At 35.9% G+C, this 27,728-nt stretch overlaps 1 protein-coding gene across 1 annotated transcript in view; it reads right to left on the reverse strand.

Annotated features, from left to right (window-relative positions):
• Nucleotides 1-27,728, reverse strand: part of scube3 (signal peptide, CUB domain, EGF-like 3) — a 95,978-nt gene that overhangs the window by 47,785 nt on the left and 20,465 nt on the right. Inside the window, exons 5-7 of the mRNA XM_067370522.1 lie at nt 26,977-27,111; nt 9,908-10,054; nt 7,579-7,695 (exon numbers count right to left, since the gene is read on the reverse strand). Coding sequence (XP_067226623.1) covers nt 7,579-7,695; nt 9,908-10,054; nt 26,977-27,111 — 399 coding nt within the window. The remainder of the gene's footprint in view (nt 1-7,578; nt 7,696-9,907; nt 10,055-26,976; nt 27,112-27,728) is intronic.

Raw genomic sequence — 27,728 nt, forward strand, 5'->3', positions numbered from 1 at the left:
AAAACATTCGATTAACGTCCAAATAAAGTGTTCCATAAACAATGAACATTATTAAAGTCCAGATAACTCTGAAAGCACATTCTATTAACGTTACTGGAAGAATATTTGTTCCTAACTTTGAGAGAACCTTGCCCGAACGTTCTGAGAACGTTCCCTGTTAGCTGGGGAACTGCTTATGAAACAAACATTTTAAACAATATGATGCCTGGGGATTGTGTGTACCAGCCAGATGTGAGCATCTGTTTTGGATTAGCATCTCTCTCAGGCTAAGAATCTCCACAACCCCTTTGTTTGCTAAGTGTCTTCTGTGGAAATGTTCGTGCAAATCTACTGGCTTATGCTTGTCGTTTGATTGTAGGATCACATGAAGATGCCTGAACCCATGTGGAAAAACACTTAGCGGTTAGCTGTTAGCGTTTTCACATTCTGTTCAGATGTATTAAGAGTGAATTCCACTGGAAAGTGAGCATCATTTACTACTTGTTACTAAGAAAAAGGTGCAAGGATTTGTACAGCCTACAAGAAGACATACGACTGTTAAGATTGCTGTGGCAGATTCACTATGTCAGGTTGTGTTTTTTTAAAGGATAGTTCACTTAAAAATGAAATCCTGTCATCATTTACTCACTCTCATGTCCTTACAAAGCTTTCATACAATGAAAGACCCTTTTGACATTCACTGCATTGATAAAAGACAAAAAAATTATTCAATCTATCTTCTTTTGTGCTCTACAGAAGAAAGAAATTCAGAGAGGTTTGGAACAAAATGAGGGTGAGTAAATGATTTTTATTTTGGGGTAAACAACCCATTTAAGTAACACTATCATTGAAAAGTTTAATATAAAATAAACAACAATTTACACGAGCAAGCATAGGCAAGGCTTAGCTTTCCTGTGCCTGCTGCTGCTTATGTTTTTTTAAAGGGAAAACCTACCCATAACTGCTGGTCTAGAATCAGTTTTCTATGTAATAATAGCATGTTGGTGAAACAGATTTGGCAAGCGATCTGTGTTTCGCTCTTGAGACCGTCAAAGGTTTCTCTTTACGACATGTTTTACAGCAGTTTGTCACTGTAGATGCTTTAAATGGATAGTTCACCCAAAATTGAAAATGATCCCATAATTTACTCCCCCTTAAGTCATCCTAGGTGTATATGACTTTCTTCTTTCAGTCGAACCAAGTTATATTAAAAGAAGCAGTTTTAAATATGGATATTTTTCTTACAAAAACCAATCGCTTCACATTAGAAGGCATTTATTAACGCACTGGAGTTGTATGGATTACTTTTATGATGGAAAAAAAAAAAAACTCTATTCAATGCCATTATAAAGTTTGGAAGAGCCAGGATATTTTTTAATATAACTCCGACTGTGTTCGTCTGAAAGAAGATAGTCATATACATCTAGGATGGCTTGATATGGGATAATTTTTAATTTTTGGGTGAACTATCCATCTAATAACAAATCATTTAATGGGAGTGTTGGGATGTGTAGCTTGTGGCTAGGTGACATGTAACTATTTAATGGAAATTTCATGGACGTACTGAATAAATCTGTGTATAGCTTCACCTGCGGGCTTAAGCGGGCGGGTGCGGGACAAAACATGAATGCAGCGGGTTGGAGCAGGAGAAGGTACATATTTTTGCGGGAGCGGGATAGAAGCGGTACTGAAAAATCCATCCCATGCAGTTCTCTACTTGCAGGTACGAGAAGAACTGATGGTTCTTAAATCCCAAATAAGACTATAAATAAATTACCTCAAGTTTCAAATCAATTGACCGTTTGCAAAGACCCGCCCCCTTTAGTTACTGTTGCTACATCCGACATGCCATGCCGCCATCATGTAACACATTACTTGAAAAATATGATAAATATATCGCGGAGCAAAGAGGACACTGAAATGCGTCGACAGATAAGACAGAGTAGGACACTTTTGATATGAAATGTCAAATTTTTAAAGAAATTTAAACAATTATTCCGTTTTATGTCGTGACAGATCGCTGCAGTGCCTCAGTTCAAGCCGCTCATGAACCGATCATCTCTTCTTACTGGTTAATTTATAGCATCAAATGAACATGAATGAACATCAGAAGGAATGCTGTTTCAACCGTGGAAAGACATCAGTACACATTCAAGTTCAAATCCACCGACGCTAATCTACTAACAGCTTTGTCTGACAAAATGGCGGATGCGGCGTTATGATTGGTTAGATCGCCTGTCAATCAAACTCCCAGTGAAGGGTCAATTGCCTTTCAAGATCATACGATCATAAACAGAAAATTACTATAAAAATGAACAGATGCTGTAACTACAAAGAGCATCTTATCCATTGACGAACATTCAAAAATAGTCATGTATTCTGACTAAATAAAATTTATTTCATAATATAATATAGGCAATGTTTTACCAGTGCCCAAATTTGTCACCACTTTGGACTGTGTCCGACTGCATCTCCCACTGAGATGAATGGGAATGCTAACGCATTGCTCTCTTCAGGTATTATCTGTCAATAAACACGGATACTGTGTTTGTTTTATTGCTATCCCATCTGCTCACTGTGCGGTTTCAAATTGAACCCCTTTGCTAAACCCGCCAAAGCAAAACTTCGGTGACAGATTGTGAAAGATGGAAGTGCAAAAGTAATCAGAGCGGCTGAAATCCATCACTTCTGAAGAAAAGCAGTCAATGAGGATGAAGAGAGAGGGGTTAGAGAATAGATGAAGCAGCTCAAGGAACACAAAAAGCCACCCAGTGAGATCAGAGTGATTGATTTTACTCTACCAGTGTGCCATTTCAAGATTAAAGTCCCAGAACTATTGCGCAGAGGCCCGAATCAAAGGATGTTAGGTTAAAAATGACAAGAGATCACTTAGAAGCTATTCTGAGCAAAATTGTTAACACCTGTTCATAAGGATCCATATCATATTAATGAGGTCTGACTAACAAAAATACAGGCGATCTGATGCACTGATGCAAACGCTGAGCTATTTCTGCGAGGCTGTCTGAGCAAATCCAACCAGAGATGCTGAAGTGTTGGTCAGGCTCCAGTCACTGACCAAATCACTGCAATGGCATCTGAAAATGTCTTTAACACATGCTACGTCTGCTCCTCTGAACCATTTTATTCTTGATGTGTTGTAAACAAAGCGAGGGGGGTTGGCAAAACTTGAAAAGAATGAAAAATGAAAGCTTGTGCTGAATGTTTCTTCGACTAGGACACTTTTGGCCATGTGGACGTTTAGAAAATAAATTCCCTTAAAAAACACTCTGACCAGTTTAAGTCATTTGTCAACTTACAATTGCCAACAGTGGAGGAATTATGTTATTTTATTTATTTATTTTTTCATGTTTATTCTGAACCAACAAATTTTATTCCCACCGCATCATTTTTTAAAGTCCCCCTCTGGGGAAAATCAAGTTTTTAATGTTGTTTATATGTCTATGTGGTGTTTTTAATATGCTTTAAGACAAACCATGAGCAAATTCATCAGTCAACACCATTTCTGAGTATTTTCTCTTTAAAACTGCATTGATCTAAAGATGCGGTTTGAAATCGCTGGTGTTTATTATATCACAAACTACCTCGTAACCAGTCACGTCAATGTGCCAGTGGGCTTTAGCATATCATTACTATGCTCTGAAGCAGGGCAGTCTCAAGAGAAGGTTATTCCTGTTTATTTTTTAGCAATATAGCGGGTGTATGATGTATATTACGATGTTATGATGAGCTATATGCCTTTCTGTAAGGATACTGATTTTCAGAAGGCAGCTGTCTCTGAGATGGCGAACAGGAACATGGTTTGTGTAACATTAGCAACACGTTATTGGCTGATTGATAACACAGTCAAGCAAAAGACTAATCATATTAATTACCGTTATGTGTACGATGTTGTAAAAAGGGATACCATTGTCCAGTAAGTCGACCGAGTGGATCTCTGAGCTCGTGCGAGAAAGAGGGGGCGGGGCTAATTAGCATATTCATGGTTCCGCATATACTAAACGAAGCAAGGGTGTCGAGTTACATTCAAGCTATTTTAAGGCATAAAGATTTTTTTTCACAGGAAAAAAAAACATTTAAATATGTCACTTTGGAGATCAAAAATGAGTATTAAGGGATACAATTATTGACTAGACCAAAAAAAAAGCCTAACTTCTTTTGTTTCTTTGCATAATTTTATGCCAATTAAACACACACACACACACACACACACACACACACACACACACACACACAGCTCTTTTGAGACTATAAAAAATAAATAAAATAAAATGGCCACATGTTTATGTTTCCACAAAAATATGAAGCAGCACAAGTCTTTTCAACACTGATAATAATCAGAAATGTTTCTTGAGTAGCAAATCATCATTTCTGAAGGATCATGTGACACTGAAGACTGGAGTAATGATGCTGAAAATTCAGCTTTGATCACAGGAATAAATTACATTTTACAATATATTCACATAGAAAACAGCTATTTTAAATTGAAATAATATTTCAAAATATTATTGTTTTTTCTGTATTTTTGAGCAAATAAATGCTGCCGTGGTGAGCAGAAGAGACTTCTTTCAAGAGCATTAAAAATCTTACCGACCTCAAACTTCTGAACAGTACATTTTACTATTAATGTGTTTGAAAAGTAGCAAATAATTGCATAATAAAGGCACAGTAAAAAAGTTTCCACAAAAGTTTAAATGTGACTTTGATAGCACAAAAAGTGTATAAAAGTCAACCCCCAAGACATAAAAGTGCCTGTCGTTGAAGAAACATCCATCTACCCTCTCTTCTCACCTTCTCTTATCATACCAACGGTTTCCATCTCCTCAGGGGATTGTGGCTAGGCCACATCAATTACTCTGTGACTCCAGCCCATCGCTCAACGGGGGCTCATTAATAAGTTCAGCTTGTTTTATTGTGGCTTTCAGGCCTATTAGAGCTTGCGAGAGAGCGACCTAGCCGGCAGCGGCAGCGACCGCAACCCAGCCTTCGGCTGCCGCGCTCCATCTGGATTCCTGTGGGGGGAAATGTGCGACCCTGACAGATTCACCGCACCCCTCTGGCCTCTGTGGCCTGCGCTTTACTCTTTCAGTTTTGTCTTCGGGGCCCGTCAGACAAGCCAGACGTCTCATTTGCGGAGCTGCTGGCAGGTTTTGGGGAACAGAGGGGTAATAATAGGGCGTCTGAGTGAGACCTTGACATAAGAGCTGGATCCAGTTGGGGAGAGAGTGCAAATAAACGCATCAGAAGCCAGACTAACCACCGTTCAGTCGGGAAACAAGGTCCCTGATATTTAGACTGCTGAAATTGTGCTTTTAATGGTCTGTCTTCAAGAGCGTATATGTTTGTTTCTATTTGGATATGGCCGCTAAGAAGAGGCTGGAGGTCGGTTGCTAACTTAAGGATTCATAATGCCATCCTAAAGTCTGCGGGTCCGCTTGTTTTATGACTTTTCCAGCTGTTACGGCCAACGCTCCCATGATCCATTTTCAGCTTCGGCTTACGCAAACACAGATAAATAGTGTCTTTTCATATGAGCATCAGTTTCTGTCGCTGACTGGCGGTAATAATGGCTTCAATGCGATCAAATTCAATGTGACTAAACATCAAAGTATTAAAAAAAAAAAAAATGTAAAAAAAGATTCTCAAAAACAAATATCCAGATCATGTAGAAACATAGAATTATTATTATTATTATTATTATTATTATTATTAATATTATTTAGTGCTGACATACAATTAATCGTGATTAATCGCATCCAAAATAAAAGTTTGTTTACATAATATATGTGTGTACTGTTTATATTTATTATGTATATATAAATACACACACATGCATGCATATATTTAACAAAAATATATTATATTTATGTATATATAATATTTCTATAAAATATAAATTATATAATTATTTACATATATACACGTAAATGTGTATTTATATATACATAATAAATATACACACATTTATTATGTGTAACAAAAATATATTATATTTATATATATTAAATATTTATACGAAAATATAAATTATATATATACTAATATAAATGTAAATATTTTTTAAATATATACATGTATGTGTGTGTATTTATATATACATAATACATATAAACAGTACACAGACATATATTATGTTTAACAAAAATATATTATATTTATATATATATTAAATATTTATATGTATATATAATATAAATTACATAAATATATATAGATACATATATAAATGTAAATATTTCTTAAATATATATACAAGTATGTGTATTTATATATACATAATAAATATATACAGTACACACATATTATGTTTAACAAAAATATATTATATTTACATTTCTTAAATATTTATATGTACATATAAATTATATAAATTTTATATATATATATATATATATATATATATATATATAAATTATATATATATATATATATAAATTATATATATATATATATATATAGATATATATATATATATATATATATATATATATATATATATAAAATATGTTCTACTCTCTGAATAAAAAATATACAAATAACACAAAATTATGTGTTTTGGCACAGAGATTTTGAATGACGTTAATCAGACTTGGCGTAAACAGCTGTAAATCTGCTGTGGATTGCTAGTCCTTCAGGAATCAGAGGTCTGCTGTGATTGGTTACAGTAATACAAAGCAAAGCTATGATTGATTAAAGAGGTGCACAGAACAGCTGATTGACTCAGACATACACACACTTACTATTCAGGTCATAAAGCTGCTGTGTGTAATGTTTTTGGACGTTAAAATACTAAAATAATGCTTATTATGCTGACACAACTATAAGAAAACCAGCTTTTTTTGCAAATTCATTTGGTAATGCTAAAGGCTCATAAATTACACACTGCAGCTTTAAACAGCATCAAGACCAAACGGTGCTCTTTAAGAACGTGAAAAGTCGGAAGAGAAATGTGTTCAAGCAAGCAAGGTTAAACAGAAAAAAAAGACGAATAGAGCAGGAAGGCACATAACTCTTCACATTCAGTGATCTTGATTTGCTAAGTTTGATATATTGTCAAATACATCAAGTTTATACCTCATGCGTAAGTGTCTTTTTGTGCTCAACTTTCCGTTTATGGCTCCCATGATGCCTGTAAATCCTCATCCGTGACTAGACTAATGGAAACACTAACATATGTATGTAAATGAAGCGTAACTAAAGTACAATGTGCTCACTGTAAAACACTTGAGATGCAGAGAAGAGCCCATTTCTCACTGTATGTTGAGTGAAACTCTGAGATTTGGTTCCACCGCATAAAATCAAGCCAAACTCTGGACTGGACAGAACATTAAGTTTAGAGTTTCCATTAGAAGTCTCTTAAAGCCAATGCCTGTGCTTTAACAGCGTCTGGAGATTAAAGGAGTTCTTCGTAATCGTTCAACAAATCTAATAATGTCTAAAACTATCTTCCTTTAGGTTGACGTCACCAGTCGCCCCTTATTTTTCCATCACCTCTCACAGGAACAGCTTGGTTTAGTGTGATTAAACTGCTCTTTAGTGTAGTTAAAGCACCGGGTCGGGTGGAGTCGTGTGTTGACTGACCTACACAGGTCTTCCCATCAGAGTGAAGTGCAAACTTCATGTGACATGAACATCTGGGCCCGTGGTCCATCTCCTCACAGATGTGCTGACAGCCGCCGTTACCATAGTTACACGTCACTAAACAGGAACAACAACATGAGTGATTAGAGATCACTAACTTTTAATTGCTAACATCTATCAACCCAACCATCTCTCCATCCATCCATCCATCCATCTCAATCCATCCATCCATCCATCCATCCATCCATCTCAATCCATCCATCCATCCATCCATCCATCCATCCATCCATCCATCCATCCATCATCCATCTCAATCTATTGTTCCATCCATCCATCCATCTTCATCTATTGTTCCATCCATCCATCCATCCATCTCAATCCATCCATCCATCCATCCATCCATCCATCATCCATCTCAATCTATTGTTCCATCCATCCATCCATCTTCATCTATTGTTCCATCCATCCATCCATCTTCATCTATTGTTCCATCCATCAATCCATCAATCCATCCATCCATCTCCATATATTGTTCCATCCATCCATCCATCCATCCATCATCTCCATCTATTGTTCCATCCATCTATCCATCAAACAATCAATCCATCCATCCATCCATTCATTTATTGTTCCATCCATCAATCCATCTCCATATTGTTCCATCCATCCATCCATCATCTCCATCTATTGTTCTATCCATCTATCCATCAAACAATCCATCCATCCATCCATCCATCCATCTCCATCTATTGTTCCATCCATCCATTAATCCATCTCCATCTATTGTTCAATCCATCCATCTCCATATATTGTTCCATCCATCTATCCATTAATCCATCTTCAAATATTGTTCCATCCATCCATCCATCCATCCATCCATCCATCCATCTCCATCTATTGTTCCATCCATCCATCTCCATCTATTGTTCCATCCATCCATTAATCCATCTCCATCTATTGTTCCATCCATCCACCCATTAATCCATCTCCATCTATTGTTCAATCCATCAATCCATCCATCTCCATATATTGTTCCATCCATCTATCCATTAATCCATCTTCAAATATTGTTCCATCCGTCCATCCATCCATCTCCATCTATTGTTCCATCCATCCATCTCCATCTATTTTTCCATCCATCCATCCATTAATCCATCTCCATCTATTGTTCAATCTATTAATCCATCAATCCATCCATCTCCATATATTGTTCCATCCATCTATCCATTTATCCATCTTCATCTATTGTTCCATCAATCTATCTATCCTTTCATCCATCCATCCATCAATCCATCTCCATTTATTGTTCCATCCATCAATCCATCAATCCATCATCCATCCATCCATCCATCTCCATCTATTGTTCCATCCATCCATCCATCCATCCATCCATCCATCCATTAATCCATCTCCATCTATTGTTCAATCCATCAATCCATCAATCATCCATCTCCATATATTGTTCCATCCATCCATCCATCCATCCATCCATCCATTAATCCATCTCCATCTATTGTTCAATCCATCAATCCATCAATCATCCATCTCCATATATTGTTCCATCCATCAATCCATCAATCATCCATCTCCATATATTGTTCCATCCATCTATCCATTAATCCATCTTCATCTATTGTTCCATCCATCTATCTATCCTTTCATCCATCCATCCATCAATCCATCCATCCATCTCCATCTATTGTTCCATCCATCTATCTATCTTTCCATCCATCCTTTCATCTATCCATCCATCCATCTCCATCTATTGTTCCATCCATCCATCCATCCATCCATCCTTCCATCCATTAATCCATCACCATCTATTGTTCCATCCATCAATCCATCAATCCATCCATCTCCATATATTGTTCCATCCATCTATCCATTAATCCATCTTCATCTATTGTTCCATCCATCTATCTATCCTTTCATCCATCAATCCATCTCCATCCATCCTTTCATCCATCCTTCTATCTATCTATCTATCTATCTATCTATCTATCTATCTATCTATCTATCTATCTATCTATCTATCTATCTATCTATCTATCTATCTATCATCTTTCCTGCCCTCCATCTATCCATCCATCCATCCTTCCTTCCATCATCCTTCTATCCATCCATCCATCTATCATCTTTCCTGCCCTCCATCCATCCATCCATCCATCCATCCATCCTTCCTTCCCTCCATCATCCTTCTGTTCATCCATCTATCTATCTATCCTTTCATCCATCCATCCATCCATCCATCCATCCATCCATCCATCCATCCATCCATCCATCCATCCATCCATCCATCATCTATCTATCCAACAGTGATTGTACTCACATTTACAGTCTCGGCTGTTCTTGGTGAGCTGAAATCCCGGTCTGCACTCGCAGGCGATGGTTCCTTTAGGCGTCTCTCTGCAAATGTGGGCACAGCCGTGATTTTTATCCATGCAGGTGGGTGCTTCTTTAGTTCCATTAAAACGCACTGCAGAACATAAAGAAAGGAGAAAAGAGACAGAAAGCATGATTACTTTACAGAAGAGAGATATCTGATTTGTTTACAATATCATGCAATAAATCCCTTTATATTTCTTTGATTCTAGTTTTGTCACATTGCACCGGGTAGCTCCGCCCACAGTGAAATCTCATTGGTCTAAGTTTCAAGTCAGTAAGATTTTTTAATGTCTGAGATTTTTTAAATCTGAGCCCAAACACACATATAGTATACCAGCACACCTGTGAACATATACTAACATATACACAAGCTTGCTATTGGTGGATCTCATGTGAGTGACAGGTTGCTCCGCCCTCGTCATCAGAGAAGAGATGTCACTGCAAGAGGAAGGGGAAGTTATTTTGATTCAAAATTATGAGGGACACATGAATAAAAAATGTGCATGGATAAATCATTTATAAAAGATATTGCAGTATTCTAGAATAAATAAGAAGAATTGTCACTTTTGATTTCATGACGACTTTAAGAGCATTTGGAAGTCTGGTTCGGCTTGGTGAGAAAAGTATCAGCCGTTCAGAACCAGAGGAACTGGGTGAGTGTTGCTTTTCTTTGACTGACCCCAGATCAGAATCATGCTCATCAGTGTTTGAACAGTAAGAGGAGAATGAAAGCACCCCACTGACTTCAGACCCCAGGACGCATCTGTGTCAACAGACCCGCGGCACCCTGGGAAAGCAGCAGAAAGAGCCACGGGGAGCTGAAGAGAATGTATATACCCAAGGTTATATGAGAAAACAGCTTATATCACATTTATCTGACAGGGGTCAGTTATATATGCAGCCAAACCTCTAAAACTGAACCTTTACAGTAAAAACATGAACAGGAAAATACAGCATTAATCTAAATGCCTTTCAACCACATACTACTTGCTTTTTTGTAAAGTATGTGAAACAAAATACATTATGCAGTTATATTAGTTTAAACAGTAGCATAGATTTGCATGATTAATGGTTAAAAGATCACAATCTCGATTCAAACACCCACACACAATTCGCCTGTGTCTATTAAAACTTTGACAAAATCACACCTACAGTGTTCAGCGTAAATGAGTACACCCCCTTTGAAAAGTAACATTTTATACATTATCTCAATGAACACAAAAACAATTTCCAAAATGTTGACGAGACTAAGTTTAATATAACATCTGTTTAACTTATAACATGAAAGTAAGGTTAATAATATAACTTAGATAACACATTTTTCAGTTTTACTCAAATTAGGGTGATGCAAAAATGAGTACACCCCACAACAAAAACTACTACATCTAGTACTTTGTATGATTTTTAATGACAGCACCTAGTCTTCTAAGCATGGAATGAACAAGTTGTCTTTTTCCATTCTTCAAGAATGGCCTCTTTTAGAGACTGGATGCTGGATGAAGAGTGATGCTCAACTTGTCTCTTCAGAATTCCCCATAGGTGTTCGATTGAATTCAGATCAGGAGACACTGAATCACTTTCACCCTGTTCTTCTTCAGAAAAGTGATTAGGATCATTGTCATGTTGGAAAAGTCTGTGAGTTCATGATGCCATCAATGAAATGCAGCTCACAGACAGCAGCACTCATGCAGCCCCACATAAGGACACTGACACCACCATGTTTCACTGTAGGCACCATGCATTATTCCTCACCTTTGCGACGCCATACAGTTTTGAAGCCATCAGTTCCAAAAACATTTGTCTTGCTCTCATCACTCCAGAGTATAGAGTCCCAGTAGTCTTCATCTTTGTCAGCATGGGCCTTGGCAAACTCTAGGCGGGCTTTTTTGTGCCTGGGCTTTAGGAGAGGCTTCTTTAGTGGACGGCACCCATGCATGCCATTCCTCTGCAGTGTACACCGTATTGTGTCACGAGAAATAGTCACCCCAGTTTGGCTTTCTACTTCATTAGATAATTTGTTTAGTGAACTTGCATGCCGATTTTCTTCAACCCTTCTCATCAGAAGACGCTCCTGTCGAGGTGTTAACTCCAGTGGATGACCTGGACGTCTCTGTGAGATGGTTGCAGTTCCATCTTTTTTAATTTTTTGTATTTTTGCTACAGTATTCTGACTGATAAGTAAAGCTTTGCTGATTTTCTTGTAGCCTTCACCTTTCTGGTGTAAAGAAATTATTTTCTTTCTCAGGTCTTTTGACATTTCTCTTCCATGTGGTGCCATTGCTGACAGCATGAAATGGGGTTTTAACACCCTTTTATAGTCAACTGTCTAATGAATAATTAGACTCACCTGTGGTTGAATTCTTGTTAAATTAGACATTTGTAGTCTAAAATTAAGCTTTGCTCCAGAGACTTTCAGTGGGGTGTACTCATTTTTGCATCACCCTAATTTGAGTAAAACTGAAAATTTTGTTCTCTAAGTTATATTATTAAACTTACTTTCATGTTATAAGTTAAACAGATGTTATATAAAACTTAGTCTTGTCAACATTTTGGAAATTGATTTTGTGTTCATTGAGATAATGTTTAAAATGTTACTTTTCAAAGGGGGTGTACTCATTTACGCTGAGCACTGAAAATTTTGAAATCTGCGTTCGTGCTGCCACTTTTCCAGAGAGAGCAGTTGTCATGTTTAGGCATGAAACAGATTCACAAACCATTTTTCAACCACACAGTGTCATTATTTCAAATATTCATATCATAGAAGAACTGGGAAAAAAGTTTATAGTCAGGAAATAAACACTGATGTCTATGGAAGCGAGTAAATCACCTCTTGAAAGTAATTTGATATTTCAAATAATGGTTTTATTGATTACATCGTTACGCCAGTAGGTGGCGACAAGTGACTATTAAAAATGTATTTGTCACTGAATCATTTATTCAAGAGATGCTTCATACTGATTAATACAGTAATGAAACAATTAAGTATTTATGAGTGAGTCATTGAATCATTCACTCAAGCCATTTTTTTTAATAATTTATTCAGATTAATTAAACATTTTAAATAGACTGCAGCAATTAACATTTTGTCAGAACCTCTAGTAAATTACATGCTATTTTGTTTAGTTGTCTGATCAGAATCTTTGGAGAATTGTGATCTCTGTTTGAAACCAAAAAATCGTGATTCTCAATTAATCCAGAATCGTGCAGCTCTACAGTAGTATGATTGTACATTGTTGTCACATGACCTCATCAAGCGCATGTGTAATTATGTGAGTGGCATCCAATTCAGTGTTGTTATTAACTAAATGCAAACCTATTTAAAAGTCATTTTCGTTAACTGAAATTAAGCTAAAATAAAATTTAAAGTAAATATTAGATGAAAAACTTAAACTTAAAAAAGCTTCACTTTTTACTTAATGTAAATTTCATCATCAGAATAGTATGCGCTTATTGTATGCATACCGCTGGATTTTTGTAACCGGACGTACTTTGTGCGCGCAGGTCGCACATGCACATTTCTTTCTTTCTTTTTTTTGCAGTAATTATTTTATCCACAAGGTGGCAACCGTGCCCTGGGGGCGTCGAATCACAAGGTACTGTAGTCAAAAAAAATCTGCATAAACAGAACAGACCGGAACGAATGCAAGCTACAGCAACAATGGAGGCCTACACAGATGACTGATGGTTCCAAGAGGTTAGAAAGTACCCTCAACTCTAGCATGAAAGAATACAAAGATCCTTACATTGGTAGTAACTCGCAGTGAGAGATTGCTCAAAACTGCGCATGAGTCGAACGCCTGTGTATGCGTACGAGTCGAATGAAGTATACTTTGTGCGTTCGACTGTAAAACGAAGTATACCCAGGGCTTAAGGTAGCATGCTATTCCCAACACAGCCTATAACTGTACATTTTAAATGTGCATATCTGCTAATTGTTTATTCAGTCAAATTTAGGAGTAACTAGTGTGCTGTTCCAAGCACAGCCCATCTCTTAACAGGTTTGGTCAGTCAAAATGCTGCTAATAAAATGTAGCAGCTTAGGCCTCAAATAACAAACACAGAGTACACTTTTAAAGACACACACACATAGGCCCTGAGGCCAGCATTTTAGCAGCTTTACAGGAAACCTTTCCTCTCCACACATGAAAACCACTGACAAATGTGGACAGAGGGGCGACAGGACCGAATGTTTTTGTTTCAATTGGTAATTCACAACCTTTCACATCTGCCGACATTACTTTGATTAATTAGAACCTTTTGTTTTCCATTTCTTCTGCCAGAAAACAAAATCGGACCATTTTTTATTCTCACACTCCTGGGAACTGATGTCTGAGGAACTTTCCAATTTCTCTAATTCATTCTCTGGGTCTAAATCTCCCCCGTTCTGCAGCCGTGAATGATAATGTTTCGCTGAGCGTTTCAACGTCATCCCCCAACAAAATCTGAGCTTTGAGAAATAAATGGCTCAGGCTCGATGTGCCGCATACTTGCACGATTCCTTGAAAAACAAACAGATGGAGAAACTTCTTTTGTTGGTAAACCACCAAATCCATACTCCATACAAGCAATTATGGGACAATATGAATGACATGCATTGCAATGTACTTTGCTCATAAGTTTGTGATGTATGATGTCATGAATTTGCAAAGCCTTTGCTCATTAATATTAATTAAGTTATGCACAAATGATTTAAAATGATCATGTACTATTTTTTTATGAATAAAAATCAGGCAAAAATGGCAGCTGCTTCAAACATTTTTCAGTTCTGAGATCAAATACACTACTTTTCAAAAGTTTGGGGTCAATAGGATATTTTTTTCTGAAAGAAATTAATACTTTAATTCAACAAAGATGCACTGCACTGATCAAAAGTGACAGTGAAGACATTTTTAATTTTATTTTTGTTTTGTTTTAGTACTTCTGACCTTTCTATTCATTGAATAATCATTGAAAAAAAAATTGTTTCCACAAAAATATGAAGCCGCACAACTGTTTTCAACAATGACGATGATGATAAATGTTTCTTGAGCAGCAAATCAGCATCTTAGAATGATTTCTGAAGGACCATGTGACACTGAAGACTGGAGTAATGATGCTGAAAATTCAGCTTTGATCACAGGAATAAATTATATTTTACAATATATTCACATAGAAAACAGTGATTTTAAAAGGCAATAATATTTCACAATTTTTTATTTATTTTTGATCAAATAAATGCTACCTTGGTGAGCAGAAAAGACTTAGCTACCCCAAACTTTTAAACAGTAGTGTACATGTTTTCACTCTTTACTGTGCACACTTTCCTGCTACCCAGCAATCTTATAACACCACCTTTTCATGACTTGATCTTCCACACTTTTCATGAGGAGTCATGCAAAAGGGCTTTATGAGAGAAAAAAGGTTTGGAAAAAAGGTGTGCAGGTCACTTTATGTAGACCTCAAAAAATGAGACGTAAATCATGCAAGTTCAAAAACAGTCCAGAGAGAGAGAGTCATATCACTTACAGAGGGTCTAAGACCTCGTCGACTAGGAGAGCCTCTACAGACCCATTCATCATGGCCGGGTCAGGTTCGGGTGGGACCAGGCCCGAACACTCTCAAAAGAGCAGTAAAATTCTCAAGTGCTGATACAATGAGCCTTTTTTTCCATGCCGAGGTGCAGCCCACCCTCTGAGGTCGCCCCGTAACTCCCTGACGAATTCCTGCCGTTTTTATCATTACGAGCGTTATTCTAATCTCTCCCGAGACTCTCGGCTTAAGAAAAATGAAGTAGAATGATCGGAAATAGGCAGAAATTCACACGAGCGTTCGGAAAAAACGATGGGAAAGCCATTTGAAGGGAATAAAAAGTGGCCGATTAGGGTCTGCGGCCTGTTAAAACAAATACAAGCCAGTTAAATGTGTCTATATGTGGGGAGAGGGGTGGGGGGGTTGAATGAAACATGCCGAGACACTTTATTGAGTGACGGCCAGGGATGCGAGTTTGAGAAATCTTCCAAAATGAACAAGATTTTGCAGAAGAGCACTGAAAAACTGCATTTAATTCAATTTTCTAGATCAAACAGTCACAATGCACTCACTCTAAAGGCTTTTCACGGATAATTATAGAAAATCAAAGGCTCTAGAATGTTGCAACTTGCGTCATGATAGAATTACCATAATTATGAGACTTTGCAAAGACTTGAAGAACAAAGAAAGTGCAACAGATAATGAAATGACACAAATACACTCTAAAAAATGCCGGGTTAAAAACAACCCAAGGTGGGTCGAAAATGGACAAACCCAGCGACTGGGTTAAATGTTTGACTAACATACTCGACAGATATTGTTTAGAAATGACTATATGGATGGCTTAAAATGAACCCAAAATAAGTTGGAAATTAAAAATCAGACACATAATTACTAGAGGCAACAATAATAAATCAACAGATGAAGATTTATTAATAAGCAATTTAATAAATGTTTATTGTTTAATTACTTATTGTTCAGTGTTAATTTATTAAACGGTTTAACACATGTTAATTTCCAACATACTTTTGGTTCATTTTATTCAAGCAATACAGTCATTTTTAAACAATAGTTGAGTTAAATAAAACTACCCAGCAGGTTGGGCAAACATTTAACCCAACCGCTGGGTTAAAACAACCCAATTGCTGGTTTTGTCCATTTTCAACACAACTTGGGTTGTTTTTAACCCAGCATTTTTTAGAGGTTGGCTTCTTCCTTTAACTGATCTCTAAACAGCTCAGTTCTTCCCTTTGGAAACTGCAATATCTTACCTGGAGCCTAAGGCATATTTTCTTCTTGCAAAGAAAAGGGTAAAAATTCCACTGTAATATCAAAGATATCTCTTAAGGAACTCTCGGATCCAGGTCTCAGATCGGCTTGCCAACAATAACAGCAATCTGACATGAAGGACGCTCTCTGACGTCCTTGTATTCTTGAGTAAGCTTCAGGTTTTTAGCACCTTTCTGGAAGAGTTGGTGCAGTGAAAAGCTGCACTGATTGGTCGTTGGCTGATGTGTAAACACGACTCTTCTCAAGTCCCCTGAACCATAGATAGTTCATTTACAGACATGCTTTTTTCCTACAAGCCAAACAGCAAACCTGCGGAGTGTTTTGTGTGCGTTGTGTAATACAAAGTTTCCAAACAAACATGAAAGGCCATATCGAAGTACGCTCAACAGCACAGAAACTGTTTCATGTTCTGATTGACCTATTATGCAGCTAGAACATAAGAAAAGAACAAATAAATATAACATATTAGCAGGTATGAAACAAATATAGTCCACTGTGAAACTTTAGCTGCTGTAGACTCAGATCACAGTTTTACAGATTAAGTAATTAACAGTTAAATCCCAACACTTGCTCCTGAAGCATATAAAATTTAATTTATGGGGTGTATATTGTAAAACGTCAACTATATTGAGGCCAGTCTACTGCAATTTCCAAGAATAGAGTACACAGAGGTAACCAGTGACTTTTTAAATATTAATGTAACAAGTCTAACAATGTTTTCTGTAAACGAAACTAATTAGATAGATGAACTACTCTGGCATACGAACTCATAATTAATCATTTATTTGCTCATTCAAATTTTTTACATAAAAAGTACACCTCTCACATTTCAGCAACCATTCATTTTAGTTTATCTTCTCAAGGGACAATACTATAGAAATTAAACTTGGATATATTTTAGTCAATGTGATGCTTGTATAGCAGTACAGATGTACTGTCCTCTACAAATAACTTGACATACAGCCATTATTGTCAAAATAGCTGGCAATAAAAGTGAGTACACCCTCAGTGATAACAGTTGTATGTTGTTTAACCATGCAAAGCCACATTCAAGTCCTATTCATCATGTTCATGTTTTTGTCTGCTTGACAGGACCATACAAATGTGTGGATCTTGTATTAGGGCAGTTAAAATTTGGTGCTTTGAGTACAGTTCTCTCATACTGATCACTGGAAGTTCAACATGGCACCTCATGGCAAAGAACCCTCTGAGGATTTGAAAGATGGCCTAGGCTATAAGACGATCGGTAACACCCTGAAACTGAGTTACAGTACAGTGGCCAGGGTCATAGAGAGAGGTTTTCCAAGACGGGATTCACTCGGAACAGGCCAAAGAAGATGAATCAAAGAAGTTGAGACCTTCTTCTGCGCGTCAGGTGCAGAAGCTGGCTTCAAAAAACAGATGCATGAGTGCTGCAAGCATTACTTTAGAGGTTGCAGAAGCGGAAGGTCCGCTTGTCAGTGCCCAGACCATACATCGGTTTGCATGGCTGTCATCCCAGAAGGAAGCCTCTTCTGAAGCTGGCTCACAAGAAAGCCTGCAAACAGTTTTCTGAAGACAAACTGTCCAAGGGCATGAATTACTGGAACCATGTCCTGTGGTCTAATGAGACTAAGATAAACTTGTTTGGCTCAGATGGTGTCCAGCATGTGTGGCGACGCCCTGCTGAGGAGTACCAAGAAAAGGATGTCTTGCCTACATGGTGGTGGTAGCATCATGGTCTGGGGCTGCATGGTTGCTGCTGGTACTGGGGAGCTGCGCTTCATTGAGGGAAACATGGATTCCAACATGTCCTGTGACATCCTGAAGCAGAACATGATGCCCTCCCTGGGCTGAACGGCATGATAATGACCCCAAACACACCACCAAGATGACAACTGCCTTGCTGTGGAAGCTGAAGGTGAAGGTGATGGAGTGGCCAAGTATGTCTCCTGACCTGAACCCTATTGAGCACCTGTGAGACATCCTCAAGCAGAAGGTGGAGAAGCGCAATGTGTCTAACATCCAGCAGCTCCGTGATGTCATTATGGAGAAGTGGAAGAGCATCCCAGCAACAACCTGTGCAGCTCTGGTGAATTCCATGCCCAGGAGGAATAAGGCAGCGCTAGATAACAATGGTGCTCATACAAAATATTGACACTTTGGACACAATTTTGACATGTTCACTTAGGGTGTACTCACTTTTGTTGCCAGTTATTTAGACAATAATGGCTGCATGTTGAGTTTTTTTAGAGGACAGAAAATCTGTACTGCTATACAAGCTGCACATTGTCTACTCTAAAGTTTCATTTCTATAGTATTGTCCCTAGAGAACATATAATAAAATGGTTGCTGAAATGTGAGGGCTGTACTCACTTTTGTGAGATACCGTATAAATAAATAAATAAATATATTACAATATATTTACATGTATTTTAGGCTAAATTATGAATTGATGTTCATTTGGAAGATGTTTGAAAACACATTTATTAGGCCTAGCTGACAACAGTCGCTGTAATCAAATGGAAAAGGTTAATGTAGCTGTAAAGGTCAAAATTTGCGCACAGCACGCAGGGATAAAACATCTAGCACATGACTTTGGGACAATTAAACAATTCTAATGGACCATTAAACATTTAACAAGTTGATATAAATGCCAATGAGTGGAAACATGGAGACGAAGAGACTGTTATTGGATGGTTGCTCTCTACAAGCAATTCCACAGAAAGCAAGGAGCAAAACAACATTTAGATGAGTGTAATCAATCTGGATGGAAAAAAATGACAGCAGAAAAGCCTATCCACCATTTAAATGATGTTTGTTCAACAAATACACCAGCAGATCTGATTCTACAAGGACATAAGAAGAAAACAGATATTTGATTTGCATTTCGGTTTGATTACTCTAAGTTACAGAACTGCATTTAATCAGAAGGCATTCGGGCTTGGCAGAGCTGCATCTCCTCTTCTTTCTCGCCTAAAGCAATGGGCTTTCTCAGTTTGATGAGGTTATGAATCTGAAAAAAAAAAATGACTAGGTTTCTGTTTGACACCTCAGGGATCGAGGTAAACTTAAATTTCCAGCATAGAGTTGGACTAACGTTTAGGTCACTGGAGCCCTGCAGACTCAGTTTAGCACGGAATCCTGGAAATTACATGTGATTACATGTGACAAGCACCTTTGATGCTCAGCAATTATGAACGGATTTATATACAGAATGCATTCCAAAAACAATCCTCACATGGTTTCGTAATGATTTGAACTGCGTCAGCCTGCGTCGCTGGAATACTTGTGATTTGAATGACCAGATAAGACATGTTTTCCTCAGAAACTCTCTCTGGGTTTTTTTTTTTTTTTTTTTTTTTTTTAAATAGGCAATGTGAAAAAAACATTGCACATGCATATCAGACATGTTCGATTATGACAAAAACCATAATCACAATTATTTTGTTCAACAGTGAGATCACAATTATTGACCATGATTGCTCATTTACTTTGGAAATATCATGTATCTATTGTTATATAAGTTATAAAATTAGATAAATAAAGCATAATATATACCATTCAAAAGTTTGGGGTCAGCAGAATCCTGAAAAAAAAAAAAAAATAATAATATGTTTCTTGAGCAAATCAGCATATTATAATTATTTCTGAAGGATCACGTGACACTGAAGTAATGATGCAGTTTTGCATCACAGGAATAAATTACATTTTAAAATATATTCACATAGAAAAGAGTTCTGTCATGGCAACTCTGAGAGTTTGGCATAGTAATTGATATGACAATGTTGATATGTTTGGTCTTGGTGGAATAGATCAGCTACACTGCTGCTGTTATTATTGATGCTGCTGTTGGTTATTATTGTTGCTGTTGGTTATTGCTTCTGCTGTTATTGCTGCTGCCGTTGGTTATTGCTGCTGCAGAACAAGTACGGGACTTGCTACTGCCAATACATACACAACATGCTGCTGCTGTACAATATATCATACATGAATTACCTGTAGCAGATCTATACAGGTGGAGCTGGGGAAGGTGGAGGGCTTCTGAAAGCATGCTGCAACTGCTACAGCAAATGCTGATCAGTATTTGAAGGTTGAGCAGTGAGCTTATTGGCTACTGATACAGCAGGAACCAATCAGTTGTGCCCTATAGAGAATGATGTGATTGCAAGCAGATTGCAATATCAGCCTGCGCCATCTAGGGCCCTATAATACACCCGGCGCAATGCGATGCAAGGCGCAGCGCAAGTGTGTTTGCTAGTTTGCGTCCAGCGCCGATCGCGTTTTACGTTCAGCGCCACGTCCTTAAATTAGTAAATGCATTTGCGCCAGTTAGTGCGCCCATGGGCGTGCTGGTCTAAAAAAGAGGTGTGTTCAGCCGCATTGCCGGCGCATTGCTATTTTAAGGAGCTGAAAATAGACTGCGCCATAGACCAACTCAAACCTGGTCTAAAGTCTAAAGTCAATGGCGCAATATTTTGTTTGTTAGAGCGCGTTGATAGAAACTGCACCTCTGGGCGCGTCCACAGTGCGCTTGACTTTGCTTATTACACACAGGGATGCGCATCACACAAACATGCCAAATATTAAAAACAAAAGGATTACAGTGTAAAAGAATATTATTGTGTAGGCTACATAAATATAAAAATGTAATGATGAATAGTCATTGTGTGTATTAGAATTAGGATACCTATTTTCAATTCAGCCTATTGCTACTTATAATGATGAACGAAACTGGCTAATTAATTGAACAATCGTGCCAATACACACACATATTAACTGACTGATCGCGCGGAGCTATTTGAAAGCCTGCATTTGCAAGCCCGCTTTAACTTCGCGCACGAGCAGATCGGCTTCTTCGCTTGAAAAGCGTTCAGCTTTTCCGCCAACAAATTCCGGCATGTAAATAGCAATCCGCCATGGTGCGACTGCATCTCGCTCTTAAAGGGAAGGGGAGATGACACTCTGATTGGTTTATTGAACGTCACGCATTAAGAGAATAGGGACAACCCATTTCAAAAATGCGCCCCGGCACACGGACCGTTTTTCCGTCGTTAAAATAGCAAAAGTGGATTTGGACACGCCCTGAGTGCACCTGCGCTGTGCGCTTCACACTTCGCGTTTAGATCGTTAAAATAGGGCCCCTAGAGTTTTATGACAGAACTTTGCATTTATTCTAAATTCCAAAAATGTTTCTCAATATTACATATTTTTCTGTATTTTTTAACACATACATTTTTTAAAAAAAAAATCAAAATAATTGAAATTAACTGTAGTGCACCGAAAAATACTGAGAACAGCGAAAATTTTGTGTGACGCTGTAAAGAGAGGGGTGTACAGGATTTATACCCCAAGACACATCAAGAACATCACTACAAACTGGACTGAGGCAATATAAAAATTTTATGTCTAATCTTGTTTTCATAATTCATATTCATAATTGTTGAAAAGAAAAATCATGATTGAAAATAACATTTGATGAATCACCAAGTCTAAGTCAGATAGAGTCAGTCATGAAGCAGCAAAATTTGACTCTTTGTTATATCATATTCATATGACTGGTGCAGTAAATTTAAGTATCAAAAAACACCATTACCTCACACAGATTTCAAAATGAAATGGTTCCCATTTGCTTTTGCATTGAATGTCCCTGGTCTTATTTGTGAATGATTTATGTCAGAATCTATGCACAATAAGACCAGACGTTTTTGTGCAAAAAAGTGTCATCATTTGGCAAAAAAATAAAAAAATAAAAATTGTATCTCTGCTCAAGACACATGATATGAAGAATCATATGTGTAGCTCAAATGACCAAGACAAATTATGCACAAAATTATAATACTATAGAACTATCAACACTACTATATCATGGCCAAACATATTCTCTCCTCTCCATTCAAAAGCCAACGAATATCTCTTTGTATGCAACAAAACATCACATTACAGAAGTTAAATATGTTGCACATGCAGTTTCATGTTGTAAATGCACAGAATTTTTAATCAATGTGTTAATATGCAACTTAACATCAACATGAAATCACAAAAAGTCTCTCAATTTCTTTAAGTTTATGGAAACACATCCACTAAACGGCACAATACTATGCATATGTGTGTTTATTACATGAGTGACTGTGTGTGTGTGTGTGTGTGTGTGTGTGTGTGTGTGTGTGTGTGTGTGTGTGTGTGTGTGTGTGTGTGTGTGTGTGTGTGTGTGTGTGTGTGTGTGTGTGTGTGTGTGTGTGTGTGTGTGTGTACTCATGTAAGCCATACGTCCAGTGAGACCCTCTGAAACAAACGAGACTTTAAGACTAAGGAAGCAGTTTTTTATTACTAAGCAAACATTTCCCAGACCACTGCAACATAAAAAAAAAAAAAAAAAAACACACATGGGCTGACATTCATGAACTTTAAAAGCTATTTGTACTGTGCAGGTGTGAGAAACTGAGGAAAAAAGCAACAAAATGGGACCTACAGTAAAACTTGTAACCACGTCTGTGATGTATTATCAACTAAACCAATCAGAGCTGACAGACCATCACTGTGTGAAACTCTAGTGCTATTATTGTATTAGGCTCAAATTCTGCGTACAGTTTTTATGGAGGGGGTCAAATTGACCCTAATTGGATTCAATACAATTCACCAAATTTCTGTTTTTCTTTTTCAAGTCTCTTTTTTCAACTCTTGCCACCCGGAAAAAAAATGGCAAGTGCCTCAATTGAAAACAACTGAAAAAAAAAAAAAATACTCTGGCTTTAGGAAAAGTGTTTTGCTGGACACAGTCTAAATAAGAAAGTCACAAAACTGTGATAAAAGTCATCATAGGTTAATAAGTATCTGAGACAAATCGAAAATCGACATGATGGCATTCGCAAGCCTTTTATTCCTTCTATAATGTAACATTTCCTGGCAAAACCTATATAGTCCTGAGTTTGCAGTGGATTGTTGACCAAGATGTGAATGCTGAAGGTCAAGTTCACCCTCCAGAGCATCTCCGAGAGACGATGAATTTGTGACGTAGAGTTTGATTGGATGCATGACCTTCGACATGAACAACAAAAGCATTTTCCCTGCGGCCCCGTGAAAGAACAGACCCCAATTCTGCATTCGTCACCCACCAGAACCGCAATTCTGCAGCTTCACTCGGTGAACGTTGTTTTGCTTGATTAGAAAGTACTTCCTGTGACATTTCTGCACAGCCTGAAGCACTGAAGGGACTTCATTTCCTCTAGGTTTATTCTCCACTTGCTCTGCGTCCATCTGAGAGACTTTCTCTGTGATTTAAGAAAGTGTTTGTGAAGACAACCAGACAGCTCACACCACCACAAGGTATCAACTGAGCTGCGATGACTAGTCAGAAGACGTCCCTATTTGCAACATCTGAGGTTGAATTGTTTCATTTAAATCATTTGCAATTGTTTTTTTTTTAGAAAATGAAAAAAACAATGTGATTGATTTCATTTAAAATAGTAGTTATGTTTATTAATATAATACAAATATTTTTTTAAAAGTGATAAATATAAAAAAGTTAAAAAGTTGTGATAACATTACTTAAATAAATAAAATATAAAAATAATAATTATTAATATTAATATTTAAAAAGTAAAAACAATTTAATAATATTAATATTTAAATAAAAAGTAAGTTATTTTTTAAATATTCTACAAATATTTAAAGGGTAATTATTAATATTAAAAAGTAATATTAACATTATAAAATATATTTTAATAACAAATAACACAATTTCAATAAAAATGTAAAAAAAGGTTTTATAATATTTTTAAAATATTTAAAAATTAACAATAATATTAACATTTAAAAAGTAATATTAATATTTAAAAAGTTACAAGTTTTTAATAATATTAATATTTCAACAAAAGATTAACAATAGTTATTTTTTAATATTACAAAATATTTAAAACTATTAATTATTAATATTAATATTCAAAAAGTAATATTAATACTAAAGCTAAAACATTTTAAAAGGTTTGAAGTAAAGTTAAAATGTTTACTAATATCATAAAATATTAACAAATTAATCATAATTATTATTAATATTCAATTAATATTGAGAAATATTAATATTTAAAACGTTTCTTTACTGCTGGTTAATGGTCACATTACATGCAGGTAAACAATAAAAACGTTGTTTTTAAATTAAAACATTTTACATTTTAAAAAATGTATTGTTTTTAAAATGTTACAATTATTTTATTCATTATTCATATTCAAATTATTTTATTCATTATTTTATTGTTATATACACTTTAAAATGATTATTTCTTAAATTATTTTTAGTTTTAAATGAATATTTCTTTATTTTAATTTGACATTTTTATGATGTTTATTAATTATTAGCTTTTCGTCAACTCATGAACCCTGGTTTGGGAATCCCTGCTTTTAAAGAAAATAAACCGGTGGCGTACAACGTTCACGTAACCCAATTCCTCTTGTTCCCGGAGTGTTGACTGGGTGAGATTTCTGTTTGACTATCGTCTACACATGCTATCCGTCAATCCGTCATCACACGGGGATGATGAATTACATCACTCTCGCAGTCGGATTGTCCAACACCATCTCTTCCTAGACCGCAATTATCTGAAGCACAATGTGCTGCAACAATAACTCTAATAGCAAACAGATGACAGGCTCTCCCTCTGATCACAACAGAAGTATACAGCTTTTCGAAATCGAAACGTTTCTGGATTTATGGTGCCTTAACCTCTCCGTCCAAGAGATTTTAATCTGGAGCAATAAAACTAATATTAACATGAAATATGAGGGATTAACAACGGTATTTATCAAACTCATTCCAACAGGGAAAAAAACGACAGAATATAGACAATAAAGGCCTTGAATCAGAGGGGCAGCGTTTGAAACACACGATCCAAGACTCGAATAACAGTGTGCTTATGAAACGCAAACATTGACAAGTTCAGCGGGCCAAAAGCATCTCCTGAGATTCGGCTTTGAAGAGAGCAGCGGTTTTCCACTGACTTTGTTAAATCACAATGTAAACGGCACAGGAATAATGGCTGTGTTCAGAATGAAATACATACTACTTACTGAATACTATGCAATATGTCAAGTATACAGACTACTACTGTTTAAAAATAACAAGTGAAAAAACAGCATTCTGTCATTAGGGATGTACTGTCACCTAAAATTATTATCCAAAACTATTAAAAACTCTTTTCAGTAATTGAAATAAAATAAATTCAAATTCAAATAAAAAAATAAATAAAACAAAAAAATTAAAAATAAATAAAATTAAATAAAAAAAATGAACCAAACCTAAGCTATATATAATATAATATAATATAATATAATATAATATAATATAATATAATATAATATAATATAATATAATATAATATAATATAATATAATATAATATATCAAACCAAAATAAAATACTTTAATAAATACTTTAAAATAAAAAGTTAAAATAAAAGAAAATTAAATAACAAAAGAAATAAACCAAACAGAACTAAACTATAATATATAAAAAAAATCAAACCAATATAAAATTAAATGGATATATATAATAAAAAAATTAACCAATTGAAACTATAATATAATATAATATAATATAATATAATATAATATAATATAATATAATATAATATAATATAATATAAAATAATATAATATAATATAATATAATATAATATAATATAATATAATATAATATATTTAAGGTTTAAAGATGAAAAACCTTAACTTAAAAATCTTAAATGAATGTTAGAAATGTTGCCTTTGCAACCATCTGAAATATAATAAGTTTAAGTTAAATTACTAAAATTACTAAATCTAAAACTGAAATAAAAAGCTCAATAAAATATAAAAAATATTTATAAAAAAAAAAAAAAAAAAAAAAAAATCTACTAAAACCTATATAAATAATACTAAAATAACACTGGTTGTCACACAATCATTGCATGTGAGTGGATTCCAGTTAATTAAGCATTATGCAAGTGAAAGTTATTTTATATCTTTAATTTGATACTCCAATCAAATAATGCATCAAAAAAGAGATTCATCATGTTGAGTGCGTTGCATTATGAGATACAGTCGTGTTTAATGCAGTTTTGCTCTGTTGTATAACACACCGTTAATAAAATCTAGTAGTAGTAGTCATACAGTACATACAGTACTATACACTGGGGATATAGTGAGAGCAGCATGTTAGCATGCTCTTCTGAACTACGACCGTATTCAAGCTGATCATGCTCTCACCTTTGGGCCTCTGGATGCAGGTGTGCTGGTTGTCGGACAGGAGAAATCCGTCACGGCATCGACATTCGTAACTCCCCATCATGTTGACACAGATCTGCTGGCAACCGCCGTTTCCTTCTGCGCACTCGTCGACATCTGACGGGAGACAAGATGCAAAATCAGTCATCGTTATAATCATGCTTGATTTATAAATAAATACATGATCATTCAAATGTTTAGGGTCAATAATCTTCTGCTCACCAAATCTGCATTTATTTGATCAAAAACAGAGTACAATCACTAATATTTTTTAAAAATATTATTATAATACAAAATAACTGTTTTCTATGTGAATATACTGAAAAATGTAATTTATTCATTAATGATTTTTAGCATCATTTCTTCAGTTTCAGTGAAACCCCTTCAGACCTGAGCAAAAATTTTATATCCACTTGATATTTGCTTTTCTCTATGGAAGCTTGCTTTCATCATGAAATAAAAAATAAAAAAGGTGATTGCGACTTTTTATCTCACAATTCTGACTTTTTTCTCACAATTGTGTGTTTTAAAGTCAGAATTGTTGATTATGACTATTGATTATGATATCACTTTTTAAACTTTAGTTAGTATGTAATGTTGCTGTTTCTTTTACAGAAATCGCTGTTTAAGGACGACAACGAGCTTCTTCCCGGATTGGTGACCTCACAAACCCTAAAATTTACATAAACCCCGCCCCTGAAACACACTCCACAAAAGGGGTGAGTCCATGTTGG

Source organism: Chanodichthys erythropterus, chromosome 20, assembly GCF_024489055.1.
Source record: "Chanodichthys erythropterus isolate Z2021 chromosome 20, ASM2448905v1, whole genome shotgun sequence".
NCBI classification, from domain to species: domain Eukaryota; kingdom Metazoa; phylum Chordata; class Actinopteri; order Cypriniformes; family Xenocyprididae; genus Chanodichthys; species Chanodichthys erythropterus.